Below are 13,603 nucleotides of genomic sequence, written 5' to 3'. Positions count from 1 at the left end.
CTCTCTCACTATCCCGCTCTCTCTCTCTCTCTCAGATAAATAAATAAAATCTTTTTTAAAAAATTTGTGTACATTGTTTTAATTGACCTGAGTTTTACATGAAATTCTTTGTACATATTTATGATAAAATATCCAATCAACATAGAACATAAAATAAAAACCTCCCTCTTATCATCCCTCACTACCACTGCTAAGATGCAGTCACAATTAGTAGATTTCTGTGTAGGGCAGCCTGGGTGGCTCAGGGGTCCCTCCCAGAAGGAGGGACATAAGGCCTCCTTCATTCTAAGTCATCAACTATTCCCCAGAAATGTTTTACAAGTCTGTATTCAAAATCTGTTCAACAAATATTTACAAAGTGCCTACTATGTGCAAGACACTGTTCTTGCACTGGACACATAGCTGTGAACAAACAGGCCTCACTGCCTTCCCTGAGGGAGCTTACAGTCCAATGGAGAAAGAGGAAAAGCACACAAAAACAAGTAAATTACAGAGCGTTCTAGAGTCTGACAAGTTCAATATAACAAAAATACCATTAAGAAAGGGAAATAGGATTTAAAAAAAGGGGGGGGGGGACCAGCAATGCAGAGAGGGAGACATGGGTGCTCTTTTAAGTAGGATCCTTGGAGGGGACTCACTGCTGAGCAGACAAGCGACAGAATCCAAGAAAGTAACAATCAAGTCACACAGCAATCGAGGAAAACGGTGCTTATGCTGCAGTATGGCAGACCCAGGGCCACATACTTACAAGCACTTCTCATGGCTGCTCTATGACATATGACTCCCCCTCTTACTATTCTTCCATGGGTTCCCTCTGCCGAGTAAAAGTTCTAAAACCCTATGTGGTCTCGAAGCCCCTGAATGCCCTGGCCTGCCTGCCTTCTATCTCCCCGCTCTCCCTACACCTGCACTCCTACAGCACCACCAACTCTCCCTTCTCTGTCCATGTTCTCCACACACTTCCCTCCACTGGTGGCGCAGGTCTCATCTCTCCACTTCCTCAGGAAGCCTGAGCAAACTGGCCCCAGATGAGGCCCCTCAGTACACACTAAAAGGACCTGTGCCTCTTTCTTACATGCATTGCCAGAAGGATACTAAAATAACCATATACTTGTTTAATGCTGTCCTCCCTAAAATGAAGCCCTATGAAGGCAGGAGTCCTGCCCATCCTGTTCAGTGCTACACTTTCAGCACCATGCACTGTATCTGGTAAGTACTCAATACATATTTCTTGATTAAATGAACAAACAAGAGAAATACAAACAAACTTCCTATCTTACACAAATTCCAAATGAATGGGACTCTAAAAGATATGGTTTGATTAAGTTTGGCCAAAATTTTTATCCTAATAACAACCAATACTGCAGAAATATATATAACATAGCATCATTATTCTACCTCTTTTTGGAGCCAAAACTACATCTGTTTGATAGTATGGATCTTATATAATTGTCTAGTATTTTCTTTTAAGTTATCTCATTTGAAAACTAATATAGTTAGTCAATTCTGGCTGTACTTTGTGTCATCCTATTTACTAGAAAATATTTATGGTAAAAGAGCTCATTTAGCTAGATGATAATTTTCATTGAAATGGCTATAGTTAAATAAATATATATTGCTATATATACTATATATTATATATAAATATATAATATATAGTATATATATAAATATATAATATAGTGTATATATACATAAATATAGAATATATATATTGCTATAGTAGGGGCGCCTGGGTGGCTCAGTGGGTTAAGCAGCTACCTTCAGCTCAGGTCATGATCTTAGAATCTTGGGGTCAAGCCCTCAGTCAGAGCTCAGGTCATGATCTTGGAATCTTGGGGTCAAGCCCTCAGTCAGGCTCTCTGCTCAGCAGGGAGTCTGCTTCTCCCTCTCCCTCTGCTTCTCCTTCCCACAACCCCTTATGTTCACACTCTCATTTTTAAATAAATAAATAAATAAATAAATAAACTCACTTCTCCATTAAAAAACAAAACAAAAACTACCAGTATTTGTAATGACTTAATAACTAAATACATACACTCAAAAAAAATATTTTTAGATACTCATTGCATTGTTTCCTGAATACTATTTATTTAAATGTCATCCAACCAGCATTTTTCTTTAAGGTAAAGGTTTTGTTTTTTCCAGAATCAAAATATATCTTCTAACCTTCACAACTAATCAAAACACTGTCAAAAAAGAAAAAATTTTTTAATAAAAACAATTTATTAACACATTTTTCAAAGCATTTTTAAACACAAAATTAAAATTAAAAATAAAGGGAAATCTTATGATACCCAATTTTTCAGATGAGCCTTTAAAAGGAGATATAATCTGTTGGAATTAAAATAGTGTGTTAATCTTGGATTGGCCCTAGGAATCCACTCTCTTCACACTTGAGCTAGAGTTCTCTGTGCTGCATCAGACATGCTGGGCTGAGAATTGGCCACAATACGCTCTTTCACTGCAGCAAACCTCACTGGTAGAGAAAAGCTATTTTTACTTCTCAACACTTTTAAGAGAAACTTTCCAGCATTGCTGAAATGCAAACTCTCCTGTATTATGGTGGAATAATCACACTGTAGGGAAAAGAGCAACTGGTAAAATTCACCTTCATGGCAAATATGATCTCAGAGATCCATATTCTGCAGAATTACAAAGTAATTCAAGAACTGAGGAATTACAAAGCAAGCAGGCAACCAAAGATAAACATAAAAACTACAATGATATTGTACCAAAGTAAAACTAATGTTACAAAAATGTTTATAGACAAATTCTCAATATTCATCTTCATAATTCTGGGATTTAAGTACAAACTAAATAAGAAAGAACAAAGATAATATTCACTTAAATTTTGGAATCGTGGGCACTTAAAATAAGTGCAGTAAAAAGCACCTGTCCCACAGATAGTAAAAATACACACTACAGTGGAATTAGTGAAGCACCAAGTTAAACTTTTCAAACATATAATTGACTAAAATAGATTCCAGAAGCCAGTTTTACATGAAGACTCCTGATTTGTACGGTATCAAAGTATTTGATGTTTCATGACAATTACACAAATCTTTTCTTGTAGAACTAAAAAGTGAGTGTGCATATATATATGTGTGTGGTTTTTAATTCTATCACAGACATTCACTTTAAAAAATAACATAAGACAATGTGAAATGTCAGTAAGGACTAGAACTGAAATTCTCATACTTTGTTGATGGACACGTAAATCAATTTAGAACATTGATTTGTGATATCTACTAAGTTTACATATACCTTACAACCCAGCAATTCTATCCTAGAATTAAGTGCTCCAGACATAGTGATTACAGTGATTACATCTACCAAAAGACAGGTACAAGAACGTTCATAGCAAGATTATTCACAATAGCCAAAAACTAGAAGCAACCCAAAATATCCATTAACAAGAGAATAAAAAATAATAATTTAATGGATTACTACATAGCAATAAAAAGAATGAATTTCTGTTAAATGCAACATGAATGAAACTCATTGGCACAATACTGGCAAGAGAATTCAGATACATAAGATTTCATACTGTATTTGATTATACTACAATAGAGTTCAAGATTAGGCAAAAGTCATCTATCTTATAGATGCTTTGCTTTATAGGCAAAAGATATATCTATCTTATAATAGATACCATGATAACAATAACCTTGGTGAGAGTTCAGCCAAAGGAATATATTGAGGAGAACATAGGACATATAAATTCATTCAGCTGAACGTTTAAAATCTGTGCATTTTACTTTGTGTGAGTTAAGACATAATAAAAGAAAAAGAAAGAAAGACAGACAAAGGAAGAAAGAGACAAAGAAAGAAAGACAAGGAAAGGAAGGGAGAAGAGGAGAGGCTTTGACTACCAGTTTTGTCAAATTATCTCTGGCAAATCACTTAAACTCTTCAAAACTGTTTTATCATCAATAAAGGGAAATATCAGCCCTAACAAATTATAGGGAAAAAATCTACTCAAATCTGAACTCAAATCAGTTCAACAAGCACAGAACAACCATAAGATATATTATTACTATCTCATATGCAGGAACTAAAATTAGCTCAAGGATTCTCTTCAAGTTGGCTTACTCAAGAGATCTTCTGGTCAAAACTCAGAAAATACCAAGAATAAATTAATGCTTAGATTAAGATAATTTAGCCTTAGACTTAAGTTTTACCCCCAAAAAATTAATTTCATTTTTAATTTGCAAATTTCTAAATGTCCTTCAAGCATTGCTTTCAACCTAATTGGCTCAGCCATGTAATGAGATTCTTTACAGAAAAATTGTGAACTTGAGAAAATATTATTTCCTTTATAAATTAGTGCTTTGTATACAACTTTCAAGAGCACATCTAATGCACAATATTAGGTTATTTATTATAGTTATAAGTGCTATGCTTTGACAATGATTTGTAAAAGAAAATCTTGTACTGAAATACCTTACCACTTAATTTTCTTTTGTATTGCCAGAATATACATCCAGACAATTATTCTAAAAATCTGATCAGAAAAACAAAACTCAGATTATCTTCCCTCCTTAGTGTTCATTCTGCACATATATTTTAATGATCCCCAATGTTTAAGATGTATTAATTTTGTGGCAAGAAGATAAAAGGCAATTAGATAATGAAAATCCTCCAAGAATTGCTTTAAATAATAATGCTCTTGAAACTTAGCCACATAACTGATTATAAATTACTCTGAGTCCTCACAGACTTCACCAGCCAGAGCAGACTACAGTTAAATAACAACCATGAACTGTATAAATTCCTGACACAGCGCTGCTACTTGGGCAGCACTTTTGATGTACTTAACAACAAAGTAGTAAAGAACTAAATCATTAAAGTATCCTACCTCTTCTAGAACATTGAAAAGCCACATAGGCACAGCATTACATTATAAACAAAGCCAAAACAGTAAAAATAACTTCATATAAAAAGGATATTATAACTGCCACGGAAAACAATTTAAGAAATTTGGCCAAAACCAAAAAAACTAAGTTTCATTTCTCTAATTCAAAAATACTGTTATTACATGCTGAAACACGCATGAATCTTAAAAACATGATGCTAAGTGAAAGAAGCTGGTCGCAGACCAACCACATGTATGTCCTCTATTTTTATGAAATGGCCAGAGGAAACAGAAAGACAGTATATTAGTGCTTGCCAGAGGTTGGGAGTGGGGAGTAGGAATGAGGAATGACTGTTACTGTGTTACAGGTTTCTTTCTTTTTTTTTTTTAATAAATTAATTTTTATCGGTGTTCAATTTACCAACATACAGAAAAACACCCAGTGCTCATCCCGTCAAGTGTCCCCCTCAGTGCCCGTCACCCATTCCCCCCCACCCCCCGCCCTCCTCCCCTTCCACCACCCCTAGTTCGTTTCCCAGAGTTAGGAGTCTTTATGTTCTGTCTCCCTTCCTGATATTTCCCACACATTTCTTCTCCCTTCCCTTATACTCCCTTTCACTACAGGTTTCTTTCTGAGGTGTTAAGAATGCCATAAAATTTCTGTTCATGTCTGCTGCCCATTTCACGTTTGGATTCTTTGTTTCTTGGGTGTTGAGTTTAGTAATAAGTTCTTTATAGATCTTGGAAACTAGCCCTTTATCTGATATTTGCAAATATCTTCTTCCATTCTGTAGGTTGTCTTTTAGTTTTGTTGACTGTTTCTTTTGCTGTGCAGAAGCTTTTTATCTTAAGTCCCAATAGTTCAATTTTGCTTTTGTTTCCCTTGCCTTCATAGATATATCTAGCAAGAAGTTGCTGTGGCCAAGTTCAAAAAGGGTGTTGCTTGTGTTCTCTAGGATTTTTATGGAGTCCTGTATCACATTTAGAACTTTCATCCATTTTGAGTGTATTTTTGTGTATGGTGTAAGAGAGTGGTCCAGTTTCATTCTCCTGCATGTGGATGTCCAATTTTCCCAGCACCATTTATTGAAGAGACAGTCCTTTTTCCAGTGGATAGTCTTTCCTCTTTTGTCGAATATTAGTTGACCATAGAGTTGAGGGCCCATTTCTGGGTTCTCTATTCTGTTCCATTGATCTATGTGTCTGTTTTTGTGCCAGTACCACACTGTCTTGATGATCACAGCTTTGTACAACTTGAAATCTGGCATTGTGATGCCCCCAGATCTGGTTTTCTTTTTACTTTTTTTTATTGGAGTTCAATTTGCCAACATATAGCATAACACCCAGTGCTCATCCCAGCAAGTGCCCCCCTCAGTGCCCATCACCCAGTCACCCCAACCCCTGCCCACTTCCCCTACCACTACCCCTTCCTTGTTCATTTCCTGGAGTTAGGTGTCCCTCATGTTTTGTCACCCTCACTGATATTTTCACTCATTTTCTCTCCTTTCCCTTTATTCCCTTTCATTAATTTTTAAATTCCCCAAATGAATGACACCATATAATGTTTGTCCTTTTTGGATTGACTTATTTCACTCAGCATAATACCCTCCAGGTCCATCCATGTCGAGGCAAAAGGTGGCTATTTGTCATTTCTAATGGCTGAGTAATATTCCATTGTATACATGGTTTTCTTTTTCGTTATTCCCCTGGCTATTCAGGGTCTTTTCTGATTCCACACAAATCTTAAGATGATTTGTTCCAGCTCTCTGAAGAAAGTCCATGGTATTTTGACAGGGATTGCATTGAACGTGTAAATCCCCTGGGTAAGCATAGACATATTCACAATATTAATTCTTCCAATTCATGAGCATGGAATATTTTTCCATCTCTTTGTGTCTTCCTCACTTTCTTTCAGAAGTGTTCTGTAGTTTTTAGGGTATACATCCTTTAGCTCTTTGGTGAGGTTTATTCCTAGGTATCTTATGCATTTGGGTACAATTGTAAATGGGATTGATTCCTTAATTTCTCTCTTTTCAGTCTTATTGTTCGTGTATAGAAATGCCACTGATTTCTGGGCATTGATTTCGTATCCTGCTACATTGCCAAATTGCTGTCTGAGTTCTAGCAATCTTGGGGTGGAGTCTTTTGGGTTTTCTATGAACTATCATTATATGGTTTTCACTTATACGGGGAATATAAAAAATAGTGAAAGGGATTATAGGGGAAAGGAGAGAAAATGAGTGGGAAAAATTTGAGAGGGTGAAAAAACATGAGAGACTCCTAAATCTGGTAAATGAACAAGGGGTAGTGGAAGGGGAGGTGGGCAAGGGGATTGGGTGATAGGCACTTGCGGGGGGGACTTGATGGAATGAGCATTGAGTGTTATACTATATGTTGGCAAATCGAACTCATATATTTATTTATTTATTTATTTATTTATATTTATATTTTTATTTATATATATATATAAATTAGATTGTGGTAATGGCTGCACAACCCTAAAGATACTAAAACCTACTGAATTGCAAATGGATGGATTTTATGGCATGTGATATATATTTTGATTAAAAACTTTAAAATGTGGGATCCCTGGGTGGCTCATCAGTTTTGCGCCTGCCTTCGGCCCAGGGCGTAATCCTGGAGACCTAGGATCAAGTCCCACATCAGGCTCCCTGCATGGAGCCTGCTTCTCCCTCTGCCTGTGTCTCTGCCTCTCTCTCTGTCTCTCATGAATAAATAAAACCTTAAAAAAAAAAAAAAAAAAAAAAACTTTCAAATGTTAGAAACTAAATAAAACTGAAAATTTACTTCCTCACTTGCACTTGCTACCTTTCCGAGTCCTTCACAGCCACACAGTGGCTACCATAATGGTATTTCCATAATGTTGGAACTGTCCAACATCATGGAAAGTTCTGGTGGACAGAACTATTCCAGAACATTAAAAGGCAAGATGAAGTAAGTAATAAGGAGAGGCTGGCAACTTAATCAAGTTATTTACTATCAATAGACAATGTTTATCTAGCAGTAACAAATGCTAAACTGGATCTGCAACAAAATAGCCAGAGAATAGGACCCAATCCAATGGGTGGTCACCTTGCTCCCTCTCACACTAGTATAAGTGAAGCTGGACAGAAGAAAAAGAAAAAGAAAACAAACAAAACAAATCCCCAGATTCTTTCTAAATCCTGCAAAGCTTGTAAGAGATCGCAATATTCATCTTTTTATCAGGACATCAGCACTAATCAACATCCACAGCTGTGTAGCTTCCTCGGAATAGAAGATCGAGAGTACTCACGTTCAAGAGCCAGTATAGAACTGAAGAGTTTAAGGCAAGTGCGTAAGGTTTGGCATTTATCATTTTCATATTCAAGCAAAGACAACAGAAGGCATGCTAAGGAAAGTCTACTTGTGTAATGTCGCTTAAATAAAAACATTTTTAATAATCAACTTATAACTTCTGATGATGCTTCTGTGGCCATTTTAAAGGTAAGATTGTTGAATCATTCTTATTCACATTTTGCAATATAAAACTTTTGTTTGTTTTATACTGACATCAAGTGGCAGTATCATGTAATGCAATTTCCCAAACTGCTTTTCTATGCTCTTGGAAAACCTAAAGGGATTCTAAGATGTAATATCAGTATTTTGACAAGGCCAAGCAGTCTATGAGACTTGGAGAATGCCTAAAGATCTAACTGCACTTCTGTTGCCTCAAAATGTATTCTCTTGGCAAGAAACTCCTTTCTTTGAGGTTTTTGCTACTCATTAGCTAAATGACTTTAGGCAAACTGATACTGCATTCTGTGCGGCCAATGTGGCTCACAATAACACCTAAGTCAGAGAGGAAGTGTGAACATTTAAGGACATGTAAATATGAATGAATAAAGCAGTGCCGGGCACAGAGTAAGAGCTCAATAAATACTAGTTATCATTCAGATTCCTCTATTAAATCATATCAGAGGAGAAGCTACCACCTGACATTCGACTATTAAAGTCTGCTTTCCAAGTTGACGGCAATCTGAAATAGTAAGAACCTTCAGGAAGAGACATCAAGTATGTTTAACTTTGAAGGGCACAAAAAGGAAGAAGGTCAAAAATTAAAGGCCCTCTTTGCCTTACGATTATCTCTGATACTAATCCTATTTGGAATGTATGTGTGGGAGTCTACCAGGTAAACCACTTTAACTAATGCACTGCCAATTCAATTAATTAGTTCTGTTTTTCCTTTTTTTTTTAGTTTTGTTTTTCCAATACACCATACAGAAAAAACAAAATTAAGAATGTCATGTCACCAGAGCTTGCAACTCATTCTGTAAACTGTAATAACTTACAAACACATTAATAATCACTCAAATAAATTTATAAGATACATAATTCCAAAAAACACCTTCTTAAAAAATTATCAATAAGTCTAATACATGAATTAAAGAATTTTTCAAAATTTCAAATGTAATAATTCAAGTCATGAAAATAAAGATTCTCAAATTAAACATGTGCTTAGGGCTGAATATCTAGACTTCCAACCTACGATCTCCTTACCCTAGTCTGACCCCAAGGCTGCTCACCTAGTTCTACACATTATTCTGATTCCACTTCAGAAACCTAACAGCCATTTTCTGGCCTAACACACTATTTGTCAAGTCCTTCAACCCATGCTCCAAAAGAAGCCCTGCTCTTGGCTTTGAAAATGAGTTCTGCTGCCATCTGCAGTCTCAGAGCACACAAACAGATATATTCCATGCAGATTATAGAAGCACTGATAATCAATATGGATATTAAATGGCTTCTACAGAACTTCATTTAGGTCTACTACAGGCAGGCGGTAGACACTATCCTCAGAAGATGCTTTCCAGTTTCCCAGAGATATTTCCCACAAATGAAGATAGATGCACCTCACCTACATTTCTTACTTTCTTTTATTATTCAGTTTATTCTTTTATTTCAGTTTATTATTCTCAACTGGTTCTAATCATGCCAACCCTTACAAGTCCAAATTTATTGCCAGTTCTTGAACTATTCAGAACACAACAAAGATAAACTGTTCCTAAATGAGGAAGAGAACTCCAACCAAGAAGGGAACTTGGGGAGACATGATTAATTTTAACCTTTACACTTTTGGCTCTACAAAAACGTGGGGAGAGTTTAGTCAAGAAAAGGACAAGTGGGGGTTCCAGCCAGCATGCAGCCCCACATAAAGCCTTAAGCAATACAGTACAAGTAACAAGTAACTGAACTTTTTTCAACTCCCTGACACACTGTTCACGTATCTGTTAGATACTGGATAGCTATCAAACAACTGAAGCTTGAAGAGAGTAACCTTATGATTGTTCAACTCCAGTTGAATATCTGAATTTAGACTCTTCCACTGATTCTCAGGTCTAAGATAAAGAGACCTGAAAAGAAGAGCAACAGGGAAGAGCAAGTCTCCTCTCTACCAATAGATCACAGATATTTATATATACATAAACATATAGTTTTTACAATGCTATTAACCTAACTAAAGGTTAATACAGATTTACATCTGGGGACTAGTAAACATCTTTAAATTTTTAAATGACTCAAAATAACTTATATTCATGGTGTTAGGAGGCCAGGGAATTAAGAAGGAATATACTTACATCACTTGAAGAGACTGTTCCTGTTTCAACACCGACACCGCTACCACGCAGTTTCTATTACGAAATAAATAACTTATTACTTAGTTTTGTTTTTAATTTTTATCCTAATTAATCAACTTATGAAAGGGAGTTAAGCAAATTTTATAATTTTCCTAATCCTACTTAATGGAGTATCATCAACTAATAAAAAGCATGAGGATGACACAAAATATTCTAAATATTACACTCTTCCAGATAATTAAAAACAGAACAATAATAAACTGAATACTGAGCTCCAGCTAAATTTCATAAGTGAAGCTGGTACAAATTTCCAAGTCTCAGGACTTACTTATTGAATTGCTTTTCAAGTAAGATGACTGTCTTAAGTTGAACGATCTACACTATGTTCTGTGGCAAAGCTTTCAAAATAGGACCCTAATAATGGGAAGATTCACACAGAACTTAAAAATAGATTATCAACAGCAATACTAGCAAGTTATAATGACAATCAGAATTTCATATGTTATATAATGTCTAAATGACACGTAGAAATAACTAAAGAAAAGTTAAGGTAGAAAGCCAAAGGTTGAATGTGCAAGAGAAAGTGGTAATGAATTTCTGAAAGGAAATTTTTATTTTCTTTTACTCAAACTAATTTTATCTATTATCTACTAAGCGCCAAGCATTAGGCACCCCCCCAACCCACATATATATAATGCTTGCTTAAACTACCAAAAAAGAAAAAGCTCCTGTCACTATAAAGCCAACAAAATATCCAAACTTGCAACTAATTTGGACTTTTGAAAGTTTATTTCTATTAAAATAATGAAATTGTGGTCCTTTTTATGAGGGAGAAAACACTAATGATAGAGAAAAAGAGACCTTTCAGATACAGTGCCATCAAATGACATTTAAGCAGAGTAGCAAACAGAATCCCAAATAATCTTAGGTTTCCTTCTTTAAATAACATGTCTGTGATTTGATCCTGCTACAAGACTATGGAAGAAGTGTTTGTTCACAGCAAGAAAGAGAATGCAATTCAGATCCTAGCACAAGCAGTGACAAGACTCTGAGAAACAAAGCCAGAATGGGGCCTGGGCATCCTGAAGATGTCCTCACTGTGTGGCAGGACTTGCAAAGCAGAAACACCATACCATAACCAAAGAAAGCCAAAGAGTTAGGGATAAAAAGAATACAGCAGAAAGATAAAGAAAAGCTCTTTTAGAGCATTTATCCAATACTGAGCTCAGTTCTAATGAAAACTGTTCTAGACACTGAAATATTTTGCTCCCACTAGTGATGATAAAGGTATTTCCCCAAATTCCTGGACAGTTATAATCACAATCATTCCAAAAGTGACAAGTCATCTGCGAAGCACAAAACAAATATTCTTGTAAGGAGAAATCTAAGATGAAACAACTCAAAATGTTAGTAGCAAACTACAGTATACATTCTTTCCTACCGATTTCCATTTTATGAATCCAGTTACAACAGAGCCTCACTACCATTATGACAAAGCTAACACTAAAACAATGAAGTTTGTTCAGAAGAACTAATTTCAAAAAAGAAAAAAAAAAAAAGTAAGGGTGAAGGGAAGGTTAAGCATTCTGATCCCAAATGATATACACTTAGAAATTTAAAATCTCATCTTTACACACCTGTTTTTCATGTTCTAAATCACACGTTTTTTAAATATCTCACAAAGTCAGTAAAATCTGCAAATTTGTGGCTCTTATAAAACTATATAAAAACTAAGCCACGGGCACCGAGGTGGCTCAGTCAGTTAAGCATCCAACTCTTGGTTTCTGCTCAAGCCATGATCTCAAGGTTGTGGGATCAAGCCTCGTGTTGAGCTTCATACTCAACAGAGAGTCTGCTTCTCCTCTCCCTCTCCTTCTGCCCCTCCTTCTACTCATGTGATCTCTTTCTCTCTCTCAAATTAAAAAAAAAAAAAAAAAAAACTAAGCAAAAAAGTCTGTTAAAATTTATGCTGACATAAAAAATACTTAATTATGTTCAATACACTCCAAAATATCCCTATACAAATATAAAAGACAGTTAGACTTCCCGAAAAAAGCAAGCAACAATTTAAAAAAATAAACCCAAGTAAAACGTCATGGTGTCTCTCTTATGCCTCAAATTAAAATCTATTAAAATGTCACCTGAAATCTGAATTATAACTTTCCAAAAGCTTATTTCAAATAGACATTTATTTGCAATCTAACACTGACAACACACTATCAATATTATTTTTCTGGTCCCATTCCTCACATAAGCCATCCCCACATCAAAATCTCATGTTCTTCTACCTTTTCTTCCCCAGAATACTCCTTCCCCACCCACCTTCATCTCACTCCTTCTCTGAGGATCATTCCCAAGTCTCCCCTTACCACTAATATCAGTCACTGGAAGGCTGAAAGAAAGAACCACTGAGCCACCATAAGTATCTTTCATCTGCCTGTTCTAGGAAACCATGAAGACAAAAACAGAAAACCTGTCATTTTCTCTGTCCTTTAACCAGTCAGCTGTTTCCTCCATGGAGAAGTAGAACTAGGGAGGTCTGAAAGCAACCAATATGGCAGTAAGTAGGCTTCACATTTACCTTAGGCCCAAATGTTCGATCTCAGAGTGACACAGTAAATCCTGGAGAGGGGCCACTTGGCAATGATCATCTTACAGCTGGATCCAGCAGCTCCAGGCTTACCCAGGGGTGCCTCAAAGCCTGGTATGGACTCTTTGGCAACACTAGAATAACTGGATTGGCCAATGATCTGTAATGTGCTGTCCATAGTTTAAAACTCCCCTGGCAGCACCCAGAGCCAGTTTGTTTATTGGTGTAGTCAGACAGCTTGGCCTGTTCTGTGACCAGAAGGACATAAATGATACACTAGAAACTTGTGAGGAGCTCTCCCCAAACCAAAGGTATCCCACACAAACCTTGGAGGTTCAGGGTCCCAAAGCAGACATGAGAGCTGCACCTGAAGTCTCAGCCTGAAACCTGCCTGCACTCTGTCTCCTGCTATACTGTTTCTTTTCCCTTCTTGCAAGCCTTACATAAATATGCTCTCTGGAATTGTGCAAGTCCTTTCAGTTCTCCCACCTGTGTGATCTTGGTAGCCACCTGCAAAGAGATTCCCTGCCCACTGAA

The 13,603-nt window shown here is 36.3% G+C and overlaps 1 protein-coding gene across 4 annotated transcripts in view; it reads right to left on the bottom strand.

The window, feature by feature from the left end:
• The window catches only part of ATP6V1H (ATPase H+ transporting V1 subunit H), a 127,134-nt gene that overhangs the window by 92,470 nt on the left and 21,061 nt on the right, over window positions 1–13,603 (bottom strand). For 2 of the 4 annotated variants that reach the window (XM_026011408.2, XM_072734736.1), the window contains exon 7: window positions 10,477–10,530. The exons of the other annotated variants lie outside the window; for them this stretch is intronic. In XM_026011408.2, coding sequence (XP_025867193.1) covers window positions 10,477–10,530 — 54 coding nt within the window. The remainder of the gene's footprint in view (window positions 1–10,476; window positions 10,531–13,603) is intronic. 4 annotated transcript variants of the gene reach the window in all.

The sequence above is a fragment of the Vulpes vulpes genome, chromosome 13 (genome assembly GCF_048418805.1).
Source record: "Vulpes vulpes isolate BD-2025 chromosome 13, VulVul3, whole genome shotgun sequence".
In the NCBI taxonomy this organism is placed as follows: domain Eukaryota; kingdom Metazoa; phylum Chordata; class Mammalia; order Carnivora; family Canidae; genus Vulpes; species Vulpes vulpes.
Note: the sequence above shows the minus strand (reverse complement) of the source record. Positions and strands in the feature narration are given on the sequence as shown.